This window comes from Salminus brasiliensis, chromosome 15 (genome assembly GCF_030463535.1).
Source record: "Salminus brasiliensis chromosome 15, fSalBra1.hap2, whole genome shotgun sequence".
NCBI lineage: Eukaryota > Metazoa > Chordata > Actinopteri > Characiformes > Bryconidae > Salminus > Salminus brasiliensis.
The window spans coordinates 32999395-33019905 of record NC_132892.1 but is presented as its reverse complement, the minus strand read 5'-3'; the positions used below and the strand labels follow the sequence as shown (position 1 = coordinate 33019905).

At 36.5% G+C, this 20511-nt stretch overlaps 1 protein-coding gene across 1 annotated transcript; it reads left to right on the top strand.

Annotated features, from left to right (window-relative positions):
- Positions 1–6627: 6627 nt before the first annotated feature.
- LOC140535561 (adhesion G protein-coupled receptor E3-like) lies at positions 6628–19974 on the top strand. The gene is made up of 12 exons (XM_072656959.1): positions 6628–6655; positions 10476–10645; positions 13045–13231; positions 13617–13730; positions 15270–15275; positions 15583–15764; positions 16145–16312; positions 18263–18469; positions 18787–19019; positions 19212–19278; positions 19471–19562; positions 19788–19974. The coding sequence occupies exons 1-12, from the start codon at positions 6628–6630 to the stop codon at positions 19972–19974; spliced, it is 1641 nt and encodes a 546-aa protein (XP_072513060.1).
- The last annotated feature ends 537 nt before the right edge of the window (positions 19975–20511 follow it).

Below are 20511 nucleotides of genomic sequence, written 5' to 3'. Positions count from 1 at the left end.
CCCAGCCTGCAGAACGTTCAGTTAAAAAATATCAGCAAAGAAGCTAAATGGTCCTATACAAATAAAGCTTTACCGTTTTTAACACATTTTTGGAGCTTCAAACATTGTCATGTTTTTAATGTTTTATGTTTGAATGTCTCATAGTTTAGTTTTAGCTATTCTGCTCATGCTATTTTGTTTTGCCTTCTCTCTCCTTGTGTTTATTTTTCTTCTTTTGTTTTATTCTCCAGCGATAAGTACACTTCTCGCCCTTAACCCCCCAAACATGCCATCTACAAAATGTACTCATCTCCCATGTACTTACTCTGTCTAAGAATATAAATTACATTTATATTGTGTATTAAAAATTGTTTGGAATTACTGACCCATACATGTTTTCCATTTATTTATTTATTTATGTATTTATTTATTTTAGAAAGCGAATAAAAGCATCTATAAACAGTATGAATTTTAGTGGGAATAGAGTATACCCTTATTGCTGTATTGCCATATTAATTAGGCTTTGATGAGGAATTCAATAATAAGCCCATTTTGCAGTGGGCCTTTGTTGTAAACAGTTCATTTTGGTGTTCAGTGTTTTAGACAGTATACATAAGCAGTGTTTGGTAAAACATTTGTAGTATATTGTAATCAGGAGCATGTCCATTTCTTTAAAATATCAGTTAAATTCTACTAGAAATCATGACATATCTGAAATTTTGGAAGTGCAAAAGATTAACTAGTTAAAAATGTGTGTAATAATGTGTGAACTTTCTTTTCACTTCTTTTCATTCTAGCATTTAATTTTTATTAACTGTTTCATTTTAATTTAGAGACTGTGGTCTTATAGGTTTACTGCTAAAACATAATGAAAAAAACAAATAAATAAAACAATTGGATATCTCTTGAGTCTTGATTGAAAGTAAAATTCCTTAAATTAATAGTTCATGACAATTTGACAGCTCCATGTTTTTCCTTTACCAATTTTATCATGTCTGAAATGTTGCTCCTTCATAACAAATACATGATAAATATATTTACTGTTTCACCTACAGTAAGACTACATATGGGTTTCACTGACCTTTCAAAAATGACTTGATTAATAGTGATTCTCTACGTTTGGGACGAGGTGGAGAAGAGGTGTGTGTGGGCTGTTTAACAGAACTGGAAATGTAATATTCAACTTCAAACAGTGAGTAAACACTATTTTAAATATGTTATGGTTTTGTAACCCAAATCATCCATCTGTACCCTCTATGGAAAGGTAGACTAGGAGCAGTTTAGTTTTACATATGCAAATAAAGTTAAATAGTATCTATATAAGTAGGAAATGGTGTGAATATGGACCTTGTCATTGTTTATCTCATCTCATGATCATACATCCCTTATGAGACCAAATCCACTTACAATCAACCTTGTTTTCCATGTTTCTTATGTTTCTTATTAACTCCTTTGACTTGTTGTAAAATTTAGGAGTCTTGTCCTACTTTCACTAAACATTATGCAATGGTAAGCATTATGTAAAATGTACGTATTATTTTATTACAGCTACTTATTTCACCTATTTTGTATTTGATTATATTTTTGTCAATTGTATTTTATTGTTATTGTTCAGATATTTTCCAAATATTGTTATTGTTCAAATATATTGTCACTGTCGAATGAAAAACACGTATCTCCAACTTTACAGGAGAAGGCAAAAACAATCCTAACTTTGAATGGAAATTAATGTCAAATTAAAATTTATTCTAAGTAATTTAGAGCATTTCTATTGGTCCACTCTTCCAGATTTATTGGTACAGGATACAGGGAAGCTATAGGGTTTAAACCATGGAGAAAACACAAATGTTCTGGTAACAATATGTTCAGGATTTCTGTGTAGCATGATATGTGCAGTTTGTAGTTTACCTGTCTGTGTGAATATGCAAGATAACGAATCATTAGAGGTTTGAGGGACTGATGTCATTTTGTCCTCTTTAGGTAATTTGGTGTTCTAGAAACACAGCTTACATCTAAATAATCCAGGGCCAATCGATTAGTTAATATTTTTAACTGGAACCTAAAGGGAGGTGGGGCCAGTTTGGTTGGGAGTTAAGGGGGCCAGACACGAGGCCCGACTAAGAAGTAAGTACTTTTTCAGATTTTTATATTCTGATGGACTGATTTTACCTTTTTGATTGAACATGATTTTTTACTTTTATTAACATTTGTTGGATGTGCATTTTCATGAATATAAAAGCTATTTCTGTACTGTTTGACTAGTCTTTTGATTTCAGCACATACCTAAGCCTGGGTTATAGTTACAGTGTATCACAAAAGTGAGTACACCGCTCACATTTCTGCAGATATTTAAGTATATCTTTTAATGGGACAACGCTAACAAAATTACACAATGAAACACAATGAAAAGTAGTCTGTGTGCAGATTATATAACAGTGTAAATTTATTCTTCCCTCAAAATAACTCAGCCATTAATATACAGCCATTAATGTCTAAACCACCGGCAACAAAAGTGAGTACACCCCTTAGTGAAAGTGTCAATATTTTGTGTGGCCACCATTATTTTCCAGAACTGCCTAAACTGTCCTGGGCATGGACTTTACCAGAGCTTCAGAGGTTACCACTAGAATGCTTTTCCACTCCTCCATGACGACGTCACGGAGCTGGCGGATATTCGAGACTTTGCGCTCCTCCACCTTCCGCTTGAGGATACCCCAAAGATGTTCTATTGGATTTAGGTCTGGAGACATGCTTGGCCAGTCCATCACCTTTACCCTCAGCCTCTTCAATAAAGCAGTGGTTGTCTTAGAGGTGTGTTTGAGGTCATTTTCCTGCTGGAACGCTGATCTGCGACCCAGTTTCCGGAGGGAGGGGATCATGCTCTGCTTCAGTATTTCACAGTACATATTGGAGTTCATGTGTCCCTCAATGAAATGTAACTCCCCAACACCTGCTGCACTCATGCAGCCCCAGACCATGGCATTCCCACCACCATGCTTGACTGTAGGCATGACCCACTTATCTTTGTACTCTTCACCTAATTGCTGCCACACATGCTTGAGACCATCTGAACCAAACAAATTAATCTTGGTCTCATCAGACCATAGGGCATGGTTCGAGTAATCCAGGTCCTTTGTTGACATGTCTTCAGCACACTGGTTACGGGCTTTCTTGTGTACAGACTTCAGAAGAGGCTTCCTTCTGGGGTGACAGCTATGCAGACCAATTTGATGTAGCGTGGCGTATGATCTGATTACTGACAGGCTGACCCCCCACCTCTTCAATCTCTGCAGCAATGCTGACAGCACTTCTGCGCCTATCCTTCAAAGACAGAATTTGCATGTGATGCTGAGCACGTGCACTCAGTTTCTTTGGACGACCAATGCGAGGTCTGTTCTGAGTGGACCCTGCTCTTTTAAAATGCTGGATGATCTTGGCCACTGTGCTGCAGCTCAGTTTCAGGGTGTTGCCAATCTTCTTGTAGCCCTGGCCATCTTCATGTAGCTGAACAATTCATCTTTTAAGATCCTGAGGTGCCATGCTGGAACTTTCAGTGACCAGTATGAGAGAGTGTGAGAGCTGTACCACAGAATTTAATACACCTGCTCCCTATGCACACCTGAGACCTAGTAACACTAACGAATCACATGACATTTTGGAGGGAAAATGACAAGCAGTGCTCAATTTGGACATTTAGGGGTGTAGTCTCTTGGGGGTGTCCTCAATTTTGTTGCCGGTGGTTTAGACATTAATGGCTGTGTATTGAGTTATTTTGAGGGAAGAATAAATTTACACTGTTATATAAGCTGCACACAGACTACTTTTCATTGTGTCAAAGTGTCATTTTGTTAGTGTTGAAAAGGTATACTTAAATATCTGCAGAAATGTGAGGGGTGTACTCACTTTTGTGATACACTGAATGTGTTCATAGTATCTATTCTTTTATATACAAAAATAATTTGTCATTTACACAAAACAAAGACTCTGAAGCTGTAAGGTAATTTACAATTTAGTGTTAGAACACAAATATGAATACAGAAGTCATATACAAACATGTGAAACAATTAAGATCCCACGAAAAACCTTTGTATTTTGAACATATTTAAGCATATGAATGAGATACATAATATGTCCTGTTCTACATTGCTTGTAAAGAAAAATATGTAAATACAACAGAAACAGGAAAATGAAAACCTATATGGAAATTAAGTTCAGTATTTCCTTGAACTTGTGAACTTGTCTTTTGTTGCTGATGCTCAACAAACCAACAAACCACATTATTTATGTAAAATATGTAAAATAAGGATGTTTAAGGAAAAACATTTTACATTTCAGGCCAGAGAGTACAGTTCTAAGCTGCTGTCTGCAAGTGGAAATACTGATGCAAAGGATTAATGAAAATGAACACAAATACAATCATTCTTTTGACTTGTGAGTATTTATTTATATTCAGTAGTTCAAGTGGAAAAACTGTACAAGATTTCAGATGCTTGAGTAAAGACCTCATTTAGCTTTACTGTAACATTACTCTTTATACCTGTCTTAGTAATACTCATTTTCAGCTGTGTTTATTTCTGAAGCCATATTCATGTTTTAATGATGTAAATTAAAATTAATATTTTATTTGTTGTTAATATTAAGACCCATTTATCTACAGTGAGCTTCACCTTGTACTTCCACAACCCAATTTACACAATTCTGGCAAAACAGCAGTTTTACCCAAACAAGCATGCACAATTTTCAACTTAATAGATTTAATAGTTATGAATTTGTAGTGTTTGAACTATAAGTTTGAAAGTTCAGGTTCAATATTATAAAACCTTTTTACTTTAAAAGGATCGTTTGTCTTTATAACTATTGACAAAAAATGCACCAACTTACGCAGCAAGAAGGAGTTGAGTGGAATGGAGTGAAACTTTATATGTGTGAATGTAATGATAATATATATGAATCCCTGCTAAACAATTGCACAATGTTGCTGCTAGAGGAAAAGAGAGAGAAGCTTGGGCATAACTTCAGTCCTGGAGAGACGATCTCCTGAGAGATTTGGTAGTTGTCTTACTTATACTTACTCGCGTTGCCTGGTAATTAGTCAAATCTGGTGTGTTTAACTGGGGCAACTACTAAATTTAGCTGGAGACTGGCCCAACTCCATCTAGGACTGGAGTTGTTCACTTTAGCTCGTGTTTCTTAAACTGCTTACAGAATGATTAAACTGACCTCAAATTGTAAATATTGACAATGATGATATTTAGATGATATTAAGAATGATATTTCACTCTAAACCTGATTTAACTGGTTCCATGATAAAAGAAATATATTTATAACTGATTAACTGATTTTTTTGGATGCACTTGAATTGTCAGTAGATTTCTAAAAAATTACATAAAATGATTTCGAATTTTATGATTTTATGCTTGCAGGTAGGTGTGTTCCACCATGATACATAATAAAACATGAACTAAATGAACTAAAAAATATTTTCATTAATTATTTGACCCCACTTCAACATCATATCTGAACAGTGACCAGACAGTGACTATTTTTTACAAATATGTTTTTGATTCACGTAATGAATCCCTCACCTTCATTGTTTAAGCATTACACATGATTGTTGCATTAAGAAAGACATAATTTAAAAATGAATAAAGCCATAGCCTAACAGAAATATCAATAGTAAGGTTAGGGTCCAAATGCATTCACAATCTATACAAATCATCTGTAACAGTGAGCAGACAGTCATTCCTTTATCTTTCCACCAGGGGTCCCTGTCATCATACTAACTGCAATAACAAATAGCAGTGCTGCAAGTAAGTACTGTTTAAAGTCAAATTTTTACAATTTTAACTGCTTTCATACTTTATGAATATATATTACATATATTATGTTGTTTATTCATAATTATATTCTTTATTTGTAATGCAAATACAGTTGTTTAGTGGAGAAAAAACAAGAAACAACATTTCATAATAAATGAAAGCTTTTAATAAATAAAACAAGCTTTTTAATTAGTGGTATGATTACTATGTTATGGTTTTTACTCTTCAAAAAAAAGCTATGGTTGAGTGGTAATAATCTTGTGTAGCTCAGTGTTGAAACACTTCTGTGGAAAATGGTCTTCCTCACCATTGATAAATATCATATTGGTTTCAACAACAGCTACTGTTGAAGATCCCTGCAACAGCTACACTGTTCTAGATCAACCCTGGAGAGCCACTAATGCTACTCAATTGTGGATCTGTGACAGCAAGTTCAACTGGAACGGCTGGTACCGGCTGCTGTATTATGGAATGAACATCCGGATGCCAGAGAGCTGCATTAATAGTTACAGATGTGGCACTTATGTCGCATTTTGGCTCAATGGTTCACATCCTCAGATAGCAGATGGAATTGTCTCCCGCCAGACCTGTGGTAGTTATGGGAATAACTGCTGTTCATGGTCTGTGTCGATTCGAGTCAAAGCATGCCTAGGAAACTATTCTGTCTATGAGTTTGTCAGGCCAAACACCTGCAATGCAGCTTACTGTGCAGGTACTCTTATAGTCTTAAAATTATTTCAAATGATTTTTATAGGATTTCATGATTGATTTGTTAAGATTAATATGTCTATACTCAGATGTGAGCTCCATCACTCCAGTCATTGCCCCAATGAATGTGAACAGCACAGCGGCATCAAGTAAGTTTCTCTAATACATTTTCAAGAAATGTGAAGAATATTTGAACTCTAAATGTGTGAAAACTTTGTTAATCTGTTAAACTTTGTATAACTGTTAAATTTGTGATACACACTGTCATCCACCTTACTGTCATGCTGGCTAGGCGAGACAAGGGAACACTCGCAGGGACAGAGCAATGCAGGGAAACAGTCTTTAATGACCAAACAAAATAAACAAACAAACAAAACAAGGCAGCAAAGTACAGGGTCCAATAAACAGAAACAGAAAACAAACAGGTGACAACTGAAATGGGGCTTAACCTGGAAAACCACCTGAGGCTGGGAAGCAGTCCGGGAGCAAAGCGAGAGGGGACAAATCAAACGGGGGGAGGAAGACTAGAACACAAAGGAACCAATGAAACTAACAAACAAAGCCTCACCCCAAAACCGCGCTCGTCAGGCACTGATGAACTTACTGGACTAGGGAGCAATGGGAACCGGACACCCACTCTCCCTGGCGACCAACCGGTGAACCAGAAACCGCTCGGATAGAGCATCTACTACTGAACTCGTAGACCTCCCTAGAAGTCTCCTGAACGTGAAGCCAACCTCACAGCTTGGCATCTGCGTTTGCTCCCTTTGTACTCCAGCACTCAGGTGAAACTAATATAATATATATATAATATAATATAATATAATATAATACAGAGATACACAGAAAGCATGGCGTCTTACTTAGACCGCAGTCAACATAAAAGTCCTTAGTGAGAAAACCAACGGGAGGAACAGAAAGTACATGAACATTGACATCAACCCAACATCCACTGAAAAGTCCCAAGGAGCCTGTGGACCACAGCCCGAAGCCGCCCCTGAGGGGGGCGCGGCGCCGCAGGGCTGACACTTACAACAAGCAGAGAACAATACTGATCACTGTCCACTCACAAACAAACAAAAACAGCATAAGAAACAAAAAGGGGAAAGTTAAATAAATTTTATAAAATATGAAGATAAAAAATAAGGAAAAAAAGATGTAAAATATAAGATATTAATAATCTAAAATCTAAAATCTAAAAATGGAAAATATTAACTTTAATTCAAACTTTAATTAACCTTTAGGAATGGAATTGTGCAACTCATGAGCAATGTATGAGGTAAGAATGGTAGAAGTCACAATCCTGTACAATTTCAGCAAGAGGTAATGTACTGAGTGGATAATAATATAATATCAATATCTGTAGAATGCAGAATATCCAGTGTATTGTTACATGCAATGTATATCATCAATTTCAAGCAAAAAAAGTCATTCGATTTTATTTCACATTATTTTGGAGTATTTCTATTGGTCCAACAACTGCCAGATTTACTTTATTTTAAAACAGCAGAAATTGAGATGAACCATTTTTGTGACAATGACATAATTAATGACCTCTTTGAGAACCTATATATATAACATGATATAACTGGGTTATTAATATATTCACACCATGCAACTTCAATATGCCAAAATACACCACCTAGTGTCAGTGTGGGCAGTGGCGGCTCAGCGGTCAGAGCACTGATTGATGATATGATGTACATTTTTTCCTTCCTCCAAAAAGTCTTGGAATTCCATCACTGTGTTCATCATTAGAACATCTCCAAAGTTCTCCTCATAGAGTCTAGTATTATTTAGAGTTCTCCTCAGATCAACACCTGGTTTGGTGGTAAATCAGGGCTTAATGATGGTAAATCAGGTGAGCTGCTGCTGCTGCTGCTGATGGAGTTGAACATACGCTGTGCTGGCTGGACTGGGTGGAGGCGTCCAGGAGAAACCTGGAGGAACCGAGCTCTGTTCTTCAGACTAGCTCACCGACAAGATCTCACTACTTTCTTTCTTCAGAATGAGAAGCTCTTGTTTCTCCTTTTTACTGGATTTATGTTCACCTGCTTTATCTGTTCTGATGAGATCTGGAGCTTCTACAGTTAAACTCTCTCACTGCTGAGAGATGGGGTTTAGATTAATGGATTTGGGGTTCAGTATATTAACAGATGATTTTAAGCCCCAAATCCATTATTCTAAACCCCGTCTCTCAGCAGTAAGAGAGTTTAACAGTAGAAGCCTTTGATGACTTCATGTGAAGTCATTAAAGATTAAAATAGTGGAACATCAGCTCCTATGTTATGAATATATTTGTAAATATGTAAATACATATTATTATGATGTGATGCGTACTCTATTTTGCATATTTGTATTATATTGACTTTTTTATCCCTACAGTCAGCACTACAAGCATCACTTTTGACCCCTGCAATGTCTACAGTGTTCTTGATAATGCATGGAGATCAATCTACAATGGCTACAGTGGTTATGATGACACCCTTGTTGGATGGAATGGCTGGTATCGGCTGTATCTTCAGGGAAAAAGTGCTCAGATTCCTGAATTGGACTGGTGTGTGGTATCAAGAGAATGTGGAGGCTACACAGCACTTTACCTTGGTGGATCTCATCCAGTACCACAGGACGACATTGTCACCAGAGAAATCTATGTATCCTATATTGACAGCTCTTCCAGTAGACAGTGCAATTTAGGATCAAGATCAAACCCAATCCAAGTTAAAGCCTGCCCAGGAAATTACTATGTCTACAGACTCATCAGACCAGCCTTATCACTTCCAATGCCCACATACTGTGCAGGTAAAGTCTATTCTTGCTTATGTTGTCTTACAATGTTACATTACATTAATGTGTCCTCTCATTAAACAATAGTTCTCAATTTATTTAACTTTAACTGATACGTCTTGCTGGTGACCAGGTCTTCTTTTACTAAACAAACTTCTCTGTTGTGATAACTGACAAAGTGAAACTGTCCTAACTAATAATAGCATGTTCAACTAGCTAACTAACATTTTCAGATACTATTTGGTACGTATTTGTATGTCCTCTGTAATATAATGAAAACAGTGTAGTGTTGTACATAGCAATTCATCCGTACCTACTTGAGGTCTTAATGGGACCAAAAAGGTGCAAAATTTTAATCTTCTGAAAAAACAAAAATGAGCAAAAATTGGATTTTTAATCTAAACAATAAGATTTAGTCGCTATGGACCTAGCTGACATAATTGCCTCGCTAGTACCCGACTGCTAAAACCTACCTGGTTAACAAGCAATCTTTTAGCAGTCAAATATTCAGAAAAGCCATCTTCCACATTTTCTTTAGAATCCTGTAGAACAGTTAACATAGCTGCAAACAAACCAAACAGCTCATAGGAGGTTGGCTTTTCATTAGTTGGTCAAAATCAGGCAGATTAGCAGACTCCAATTGCTCCAGTTCTCCTTACCCCATCCATAATGTGAGACAGAGCTTCACAACAGATCAATATTTTGGCACAAACATGTTATTCCAGATATTTATTTATATATATATATAAAAAACTATTGCTTAATTGCATTTTTACATCACAGTTTCTTAAAATCTTCTTTCTGCAGAGTCAAGAGTGTTGTGTTTCACTCTTTTATGAAGAAATAAAACAGATCCTCTTGTCAGTAGGGACATATATCTGTAATATCTGTATATATAATTAGACACATGACTAATGTATACAAAATGTATAATGTGCAGAAATCAAAACAGCTAAAAAATGTAAAGTTGATTAAATGATTGTTTTCTTCTTTTAAAAAAGTATGTTGTCACTCAATCTTCTCACGTTCATAAAGAGTGTATGTAAACATCCCACCACAATTCAAAACTTCCCTTCATATTTTATTTCAGACTAAAGGCTTTACTGAGGCATTTACTTTTATATTCTGAAACTGATACAGTTAACTATTTAATATTTTTGTCTGTTTTCTTTGTTTTGACAGTTGTTTTCGACATTCCCAGTTATGATCCCTGCAGTAACTACACTTTTCTGAACCAGTCATGGAGAGGCACTAATGAGACTGGAGGATCCTACTGTGACAGCTCTTTAAACTGGAGCGGCTGGTACCGACTGCTCTATAACGGGATGAGTGTCCGGATGCCAGAGAGCTGTGTGAGTCGTTTCAGATGTGGCACTGAAATATCTCTGTGGCTCAATGGTTCTCACCCCCAACTAACAGATGGAATAGTTACTCGTGGAGTCTGTGGGAATTCAGGGAGTGACTGCTGTTACTACAGATCTATCCCAATTCGAGTCAAAGCGTGTCCCGGAAACTATTATGTTTATGAGTTTGTGAAAACAAGCTTCTGCCATGCAGCTTACTGTGCAGGTACTTACTGTTTTTATAAGCTAGATTATAATATTCTACTTTTTTATATTCTACTGTTATTCTGTTTTTGAGGGTCTCTTTTACAGAGGGATGTATTTATGTATTAAGTGTTTATCTGATTTGAGTTGAGTGTGTTTTTACATCAGTTTGTCTTGTATTAGATGTAACTACTGCAGCTTCTTCTGATTAAGGCACTATTCTGTAAGCTGTTAAAAACAGCATATTTGAGTTGAATTTAGATGATGATAAGTTCAGACATTCACCTTTAATTTGAAGGTACTGACATCCCATTAGCTGAATGACCCAGAAATTACAAAAACTTTTGGTAAATGTTTTTTTTTTATGTTTTTGTTCTCTTTCCTTTTCAGATGTGAATACCAGCATGCCAGTCTCAACCACAACAACAGCACCCATCAGCACTCAACCAACCACAATCCTAGGTAGGTTTTTCAAAGAATCACCGTTACCTCAACATTTTAGCATACTTGTAATTAGCTGTTGGAAATTTAGTGTTGGGGTAAAACTGCCAGATTGTATCTTCTCAGTTGTGTGCAGACCAACCAACCAGGCCAAAGACTTTTTTAGGACAAAGAAGTATAATGTTCTGTAATGGCTATGTCAGCCACCTGACCACAATGCAGTTGAGCTTGAATTTTACTTTCTTAAGGAAAAACTTTTTGAGGTCTTGCAAATGCCCCCCCACTCTAATTTGCAGACGGTTTCTTGTTCATATATATTGTTGAGTCGTCTTTCTGTACAGATTGTATAAGCTGTCATTATAATTTTTGGTAAGAATTCAGAGACTGCCTCTGAAATATCATCAGGCACTAGGTTTTACATACTGATGCTCTGCCTGGTCTTTATTTCAGCTGTTTGTAGTTCCTCCCTGTTCATGGAGTGTTTCACTTGAAGCTGAATTGCAAGTTGTGATTTCTGCCAATGGGAAATTATAAAGTACTGACTCATTAGAATGGCTAACCTTTGCACAGCCCACATTGATTATTATTGTTATTTTTTTGATTGTTTGTTTGTTTTTTGTTTTTTTTAACACAGTTGTTATTTAACTTAATTAATACTTCTGCAAGAAATCATTCTAAAATCAAAGCACACATATGTACACACAAAAAGAATCTAGATTATAAATATATGTGTCTATCTCTCTTTTCAGATTTAACACAATTTGAACAGTGCCACATGTTTTCCAATACAACGTTCACTCCTCACAGTAGTTCCTACCTCTCCTACTACTTTTGCAACTACTACTACGACCACTACTACTAATAATAATACTAATGAAGCTACTGATAATACTACTATGACTTCTACTATTGCAACTACTAATAATAAAACTACTGCTGCTCCTACTGAAAGTACTACCACTACTACTGCTGCCGCTGCTACTACTACTTTTGCTATTGCGACTACTACTACTACTACTAAGACTACTACTACTGCTAAAGATACTACTATTAGTTCTACTACTCCTATAACTACCACAATTGCAATTAGTATTAGTACTGATGTTACTACTATTATTCTATTTTACTACTATTCTTTCTACTAATTTGAATTCTACCACCATTACTACTGCTACTGTTGCTACTACTGCTACAATTACCACAACTACTACTGTTACTCCTAATGTTGCTACTACTATTTCTACTGTACTAGTAGAATGGTAGTAGAATAATCATTAAAAATAGATGTATTTAAATTAAAAGTACAAATGGAATTGAAATTAATGATACAAAGAAATTGTATTATGCTATGTGGCTTTTATGTTGCTGCAGTGGAGCTAAATACACCTGATGATACTGTATTCATACTTTTTTATCCTCTTACATTTATAACTCTTCCAGTTCCGAATATCACAGAGTCGACAGAATGCCAGGTCTGTGTCAATTTCATTCTACATTATATCTGATCAATCTGATCTCTGACCTTTATACACTGACCTAGTTTAAAACATACTGAATTCTTCTTTTAGAACAATTTCACCTCACAATGTGGAGCAGATCTGTTTAACCAAATTGAGAACATCACTGCTCAGGTCCTCCCACCAGAAGTGAGTGCTGTAATAAAACAGAACAAGTAATTAAATATAACTAAAAATAAAACAAAGTCGTCTGTCTGTGTAGTTCTGGATGCATCATTAAACTGTAAATTTCTGATTATTGATCAGGTTGTAACAAAGTATTTAGACATGGTGCTGAACACCCAGGAGAAGCTCCTTAAAGTTGAAACAACAAATCCTGAGAAACTGGTGTCTTATGGGAATGCAGTGCTGAACAAGACTGAGAAACTGGTGTCTACACTGGTGAAGCCAACAGAAACCAACTACTCAGTTAACATCTCTCGCAATGGCTTAGGTAAAAAAACAAAAAACATAAATGTTTTCACCCCTAAATCTCACAGCAAGGTCACATTTTAGCAGTGAAAGGAAAAATGTTTCTAATTTAATTTTACTGTTAAAAAAATACAAGCTTTCGAGGAACATGAAAAAAAACCTTTCAGTGGAAGTCAGTGTAAAATTATTTCTTTCCAAGTCATTTTGTAGCATTTCTATGGGTCCATTCATCATGATCAACTGTTTTAGTTCATTAAAGAACAACTGAAAAAGAAAACCATCACATTTGTGGTATGACAGTGACAATATACTTAAAACAGTCCTATTAATTTAGCATCCAAAGCTCTACTGTAGCTTAATGTTATTAATATGGTTCATGACTTGAGGTTATGGTTTACATCTCTCAGATATTCAAGTCTTTGCAGTTGGACCAAAAGCCTCCATGAAAGAAGTTCCTCAGCTCAGCCTGAACAGCACTCAGCTGGAAATCGACCTCATCGAAATTTCAACGAATAATAATGGTATAATAAGAGACTTTGCATGTTTTAATTCGTCCACCTTTGGCATCATTCCATCAATGCATGATCAGGTCAGGACATACACACATGGACAAAATTGTTGGTACCCCTCGGTTAATAAAAGAAAAACCCAAAATGGTCACAGAAATAACTTGAATCTGACAAAAGTAATAATAAATAATTCTATGAAAATGAACAAATGAAAATCCGACATTGATTTTGAACCATTGCTTCAACAGAATTATTTTAAAAAGTAAACTCATGAAACAGGCCTGGACAAAAATGATGGTACCACAGAAAATAATGTGACCAAAGGGACATGTTAAGTTAAGATGTGTCCACTAATTAGCATCACAGGTGTCAACAATCTTTTAATCAGTCTGTGGGCCTATATATAGGGCTACAGGTAGTCACTGTGCTGTTTGGTGACATGGTGTGTACTACACTCAACATGGACCAGAGGAAGCGAAGGAAAGAGTTGTCTCAGTAGATTAGAAATAAAATTATAGACAAGCATGTTAAAGGTAAAGATTATAAGACCATCTCCAAGCAGCTTGATGTTCCTGTGACTACAGTTGCACATATTATTCAGAAATTTAAGATCTATGGGACTGTATCCAACCTCCCTGGACATGGCCACAGGAGGAAAATTGATGACAAATCAAAGACTCGGATAATATGAATGGTAACAAAAGAAAAACTTCTAAAGAGATTAAAGGTGAACTTCAAGCTCAAGAAACATCAGTGTGAGATCGCATCATCTGTCATTGTTTGAGCCAAAGTGGACTTCATGGGAGACCACGGACACCATTGTTGAAAACAAATCATAAAAAAGCTAGACTGAAATTTACCAAACTACATGTTGACAAGCCCCAAAGCTTCTGGAAGAAAGTCCTATGGACTGATGAGACAAAAATGGAACTGTTTGCCAAGGCACATCAGCTCTATGTTCACAGATGGAAAAATGAAGCATATCAAGAGAAGAACACTGTCCTTACTGTGAAACATGGAGGAGGGTGTCTTGAATCTGTGCAGAATACAATGAAATCCCAAGACTATCAAGGGATTCAAGAGAGAAATGTGCTGCAAAGTGTCAGAAAGCTTGGTCTCAGTCACAGGTTATGGGTCTTACAACATGACAATGACCCAAAACAGTTAAAAACACCCAAGAATGGCTAAGAGGAAAACATTGGACAATTCTGAAGTGGCCTTCTATGAGCCCTGACCTAAATCCTATTGAGCATCTTTGGATGGAGCTGAAACATGCCGTCTGGAAAAGGCACCCTTCAAATCCAAAGCCAAAATTCAAAGCCAAAATACCTGCTGAGAGGTGCAGAAGTCTCACAGAAAGTTACAGGAATCGTTTGATTGCAGTGATTGCCTCAAAAGGTTGTGCAACAAAAAATTAAGTTAAGGGTACCATCATTTCTATCCAGGCCTGTTTCATTAGTTTATTTTTTTAAATAATTCTGTTAAAGCATGGTTGAAAAGCAATGTCTGACTTTTATTTGTTTATTTTTTATGTATTATTACTTTTGTAAGATTCAAGTTATTTCTGTGACCATTGTGGGTTTTTCTTTCATTAACAGAGGGGTACCAACAATTTTGACATCAAGAAATGAATAAATCTGATTAATTTGCTTTATACTAGAATTGATTATAGTCATTACTGAAACAATATCAGGAATGATAAAAAGTGAAGACATGGTACCAGCACATATTTCTCCAACACTGCAGAAACAGATTTAGATAGTGGTCCCTAGTTCCAGTCTTGTGGACTCTGAGCTCAACAAATTCCACTTTAGCCTAACCCAACATTCATTAGATGATGTAGCTTTTTCCCCCTGTGCTTCAGGATCAGCTGCTGTGGCCTTCATGAGCTACGCCAACATGGGTAACATGCTGAGCCCCAACCTCTTTAACACAACTAACAACACGGTGAAAACCATGATGTCCACTGTGGTGTCGGCCACACTGCCCAAAACCACCAACACACGGCTCACCAAACCGGTCAACTTCACTATGAAACACATTGAAGTGAGTTTTCTAACTAACCTGATACATCTTCAGTTAGACCAGTTTTGTGTTATAGCATACTTTTATAAAATGTTTTGTCAGTATTTTTATTTATTTTTTATTTATATGCCAGTATATTTCTATTTATTCATGTTGTATTTATTCAATTTTTATGCCTGAACCACAACAATAATAATATGATTATATTTTAATATAGATTTATACATATTATGGCACTTTTTAAAAAGTACGATAATGTTTACTTTGGAAAGGCAAAAACGTAAAAGTAGGTTATTAAATTTGTGCTTCTAAACCCTGATCCTGGTGACTTTTCAGTGCTTTTCTGAATCACATCACATATGAAAACCATTCAGAGATTTTCTCTCCTGACATTTCTTTAGGAAATTGAGCCTAACGCTACACTCTCCTGTGTGTACTGGAAGAACACTGAATGGGTTGAAGATGGTTGTTACCTTCTCCAGACCAACAGCAGTCACACTGTGTGCTCCAGTGAACACCTGTCAACCTTCGCTCTCATCATGCAGATCAATCCACCCTCAGGAGAAGCAGTAAGATCAATCACTCAGTGAAAACACTGTAGACCAGACTGAGAGTTAAAAGTGATGTCAAAACAAAAAGAGTGAAAGTAAAGGTATCCAGAAATACATTTTTTTATTCTTCCAGATCATCACAGAGCAGCATAAATTGCATCTTTGCTCTGATTGGCTGACAAATGCTCAAAGCTGTTATGAAATATTCAGTGTTGAATTCTGTATTAATGCACTCTGGTGATGTTTGACACAAAAAAAGTTGTCCCCTCTTTTTGGAGCTTTCTGGAAAGGCTTTCTGTCTATGGAGAACTTCAGTCTACAGAGCATTTGTAAGATCAGATACAGGCCTGACACACTGTTGATGTTCCAGTTAATCAAAAATGTGTTAGGATTAGGACCAGTCATAAATTTAGGATCAGGATTAGAGTTAGGATCATGTTTTGAGGAGGTTAAGGTTAAGTTTTGGTTGTGAGTTCAACTTAAAGTCAGGGTTAGGTTTAAATTTTGGTTTAAGATTAGGGTTGGGTTTAAGTTAAAGTTCGGGTTAGGTTTTGATTAAAGTCAGGGTAAGGATTAAGTTTGAGTTTAGGTTTTGGTTTGAGATTAATGTTTGATTTAGAAGGTTGGTTAGGAGTAAATGTTGGGGTTAGGTTTATTTTTGGTTTTGATTTAGGTTTTGTCTTGAGATTAAGGATAATGTTAGGATAGGTTTTGGTCTTAAGGAAAGCGTTAGTCTTAGGTTTTGGCTTTGGTATTAGGATTAGAGTAAGATTTAGGTTTTGACTTGAGGTTAAGGATAATGTTAGGATAGGTTTTGGTCTTAAGGAAAACATTAGTCTTAGGTTTTGGCTTTGATATTAGGATTAGAGTTAGATTTAGGTTTTGAACTGAGGTTAAGGGAATGGTTAGAATAGGTTTTGGTGTTAAGGAAAGTACTAGTCTTAGGTTTTGGCTTTGGTATTAGAATTAGGGTAAGATTTAAGTTTTGGCTTGAGATTAAGGATAATGTTAGGATAGGCTTTGGTCTTAAGGAAAGTGTTAGTCTTAGGTTTTGGCTTTGGTATTAGGATTAGAGTAAGATTTAGGTTTTGACTTGAGGTTAAGGTTAATCTTAGGACAGGTTTTGGTCTTAAGGAAAACATTAGTCTTAGGTTTTGGCTTTGATATTAGGATTAGAGTTAGATTTAGGTTTTGAATTGAGGTTAAGGGAACGGTTAGGATAGGTTTTGGTGTTAAGGAATGTGCCAGTCAGGTTTTGGCTTTGGTATTAGGATTAGAGTAAGATTTAAGTTTTGGCTTGAGATTAAGGATAATGTTAGGATAGGTTTTGGTCTTAAGGTAAGCGTTAGTCTTAGGTTTTGGCTTTGACATTAGATTAGAGTTGGATTTAGGTTTTGGCTTGAGGGTAAAGTCAAAGTTATAATAGGTTTTGGTCTTAAGGTAAGCGTTAGGCTTAGGTTTTTGATTTTGATATAAGATTTTGGTTGATATAAGGTTTGGGATTAAGGCTAAGGTAAGGTTTAGGAAGTGAAGGATAAGGGTATGTTTAGGTTTACATGTTGGGTTTTTGATTAAAATTAGGGTTTGATTGAGGATTTGGGTTGAGATTAGAATTAAGGTTAAAGGTAGGAACAGATTTAGGGTTAAAGGAAAAGGTAGATAGTTGATGATATGTAAAAGTAAAGTATCTTTCAAAGCACTGAATGTTCCATATCCAAATAAATACCTTATTGCTATAAAAGAAAAATCTGGCATATTTTCTTTGGAAGCTGTGCTCAATACTGGTGCCACAGTGCCTCATTAAAGTTAGTTTCAGTCCTGATAGTCCAATAGAACTTCTCACAATTCCCTTTTATTATCTTAATTGTATATCATTTCTGTTTAGAGTAAATCAGAATCAACGGGTCATTGTCTAACTGCAATTAGTAAAACTAGTGAGAAAATAAAGGACTGCCTGTTGATTTGCAGAGTGACCCTCACCTGGACCTGCTCAGCACTGTACTTGTGGCAGTGGGGCTGATGTTCCTGAGCTTGACTCTGTTGACCTTTGCCCTTTGTCGGCGAAACCTGAGAGTGAACAACACTTCTCAGATAAACCTGTGTATCAGTCTGCTGCTGGCTCACCTCCTCTTCCTCCTCACACAGAGCTTCCTACAGTACATCCAGCCTGATCAGGTAACTTTTCCATTCTGATTAAGCTCTTCAGGTCTGGATGAAGATCAGAGTGTCTCACAGCAGTGTTTAACCTCTCTCTCTCTCTCTCTCTGTCCCTCTCTCTCTCTCTCTCTCTCTCTCTCTCTCTCTGTCCCTCTCTCTCTCTCTCTCTCTCTCTCTCTGTCCCTCTCTCTCTCTCTCTCTCTCTCTGTCTCTCTCTCTCTCTCTCTCTCTCTCTCTCTCTCTCTGTCTCTCTCTCTCTCTCTGTCTCTCTCTCTCTGTCTCTCTCTCTCTCTCTCTCTCTCTCTCTCTCTCTCTCTCTCTCTCTCTCTCTCTAGTTGTTGTGTGCAGTGCTGGCAGGTGTTCTGCACTTCCTCTTCCTCTCTGCTTTTGTGTGGATGTTCATTGAAGCTGTGCTGCTCTTCATCTCAGTGAAGAACCTCACAAAGATCAGATCCAAGCAGAAGGAGATTCTCGGCTGGAAATGTCTGATCGTGATTGGATACATTATTCCCCTGGTTGTGGTGGGCGTGTCTGTTGGACTGTTTCCTGATGGATACGGCAGTCCACAGTGAGTTGAGGTGTTAGTTTTGTCAGATGGTGTGTTGTTAATTTTTTAGCTCCTAGAAGCTGAGAAAGACGTGGGACACATGGGTACAAGATAAAAGTAACTAGTGCTCACCCAGACAGCTTCAAACAAAAGGTTTTTAATATTGTGTTGTTTATTACTCTAGTATTTAGTTTTTTGTTTTCCTTTTTGCAGATGCTGGATTAAGACAGACAGGAACTTTGTGTGGAGTTTTCTGGGTCCTGTGTGTTTTATTCTTACAGTAAGCATCAACCCTACAGTCTAAGTTTAGGATTAAGTGTTTATTATTATTATTATTATTATTATTATTATTGTTATTAAAAATCATGACATACAAAATAGAAATATAACGAAAACCTGTTACTGGGCAGAATTTTTCAGTAGGAGCATTCATTTCACATCTTTAATCAATAAACCTTCACCACATTTGCAGGTTAACGTGATTATTTTTGTCTTCATCATCTTCACCCTGAGATCTGCTCTGGCACGACTAAACAGTGACCTTTCCCAGATAAAACAGATAAAGTAATAAACAGCTCACATTCATTCTGTTGCCACTTTCTAACAAATCTGAGAACTTCCTTAAAATCTCTACACTTTACAAAAGTTTAAAAAACGTAATGAATATAAAACAATTATATATATTCTCTCTCTCTCTCTCTCTCTCTCTCTCTCTCTCTCTGTCTCTCTCTCTCTCTCTCATTCTCTCTCTCTCTCTCTCTCTCTCTCTCTCTCTCTCTCTCGGTGTAGAGTTCTTGTCTTTAAAATCCTGGTCCAGAGTGCCATCCTCGGTTGCCCCTGGATTCTGGGTTTCTTCGTTGATGGCAGTAAGGTGTTGGAGATGGTCTTCCTCTTCCTCAACTCCCAGCAGGGCACCTTCATCTTCCTGGTCTACTGTGTCCTCAACCGAGCGGTCAGCCACTGTCTGTTGTTCTAGTCCTATCCAGTTAATTAATTTATGGTGTATTAATTAGCAACTCTAGGTCATTAAGATGTGACCTAGAAGAAACAAATGGTTTCATGTTCATGTTGGTCAGTTTCAGCGCTGTCCATCTGATCCAGTAGCACTGACCACTTATATGATCTACTTTCAGGTCAGGCAGCAGTACAGAAAGTGGATGAGTTCCTGTTGCGTCTTCAAGTGATGAGCTTCAGCAACCATCCAGAAGATACTGAAGAAACTCCACATTCACATAAGAACTGAAGGTGAACTTCAGCAGTAAAATATCTCAATAATTAACCATTAAAAGTTAAATAATGGTGTTCCAGGCACTTTACAGCAGATAAGGCTTAGTAAGGAATATTATATTTACGAACCGGATTCCAAAAAAGTTGGGACACTAAACAAATTGTGAATAAAAACTGAATGCAATGATGTGGAGATGGCAAATGTCAATATTTTATTCGTAATAGAACATAGATGACAGATCAAAAGTTTAATCTGAGTAAATGTAACATTTTAAAGAAATATGTA

Coding starts and splice junctions, on each gene's coding strand:
- LOC140535561 (XM_072656959.1), top strand. CDS start 6,628: ATGAATGTGAACAGCACAGCGGCATCAA. Junction 6,656..10,475: donor GAACAGCACAGCGGCATCAA/GTAAGTTTCTCT, acceptor TTGTTTTGACAG/TTGTTTTCGACATTCCCAGT. Junction 15,765..16,144: donor TCACTATGAAACACATTGAA/GTGAGTTTTCTA, acceptor ACATTTCTTTAG/GAAATTGAGCCTAACGCTAC.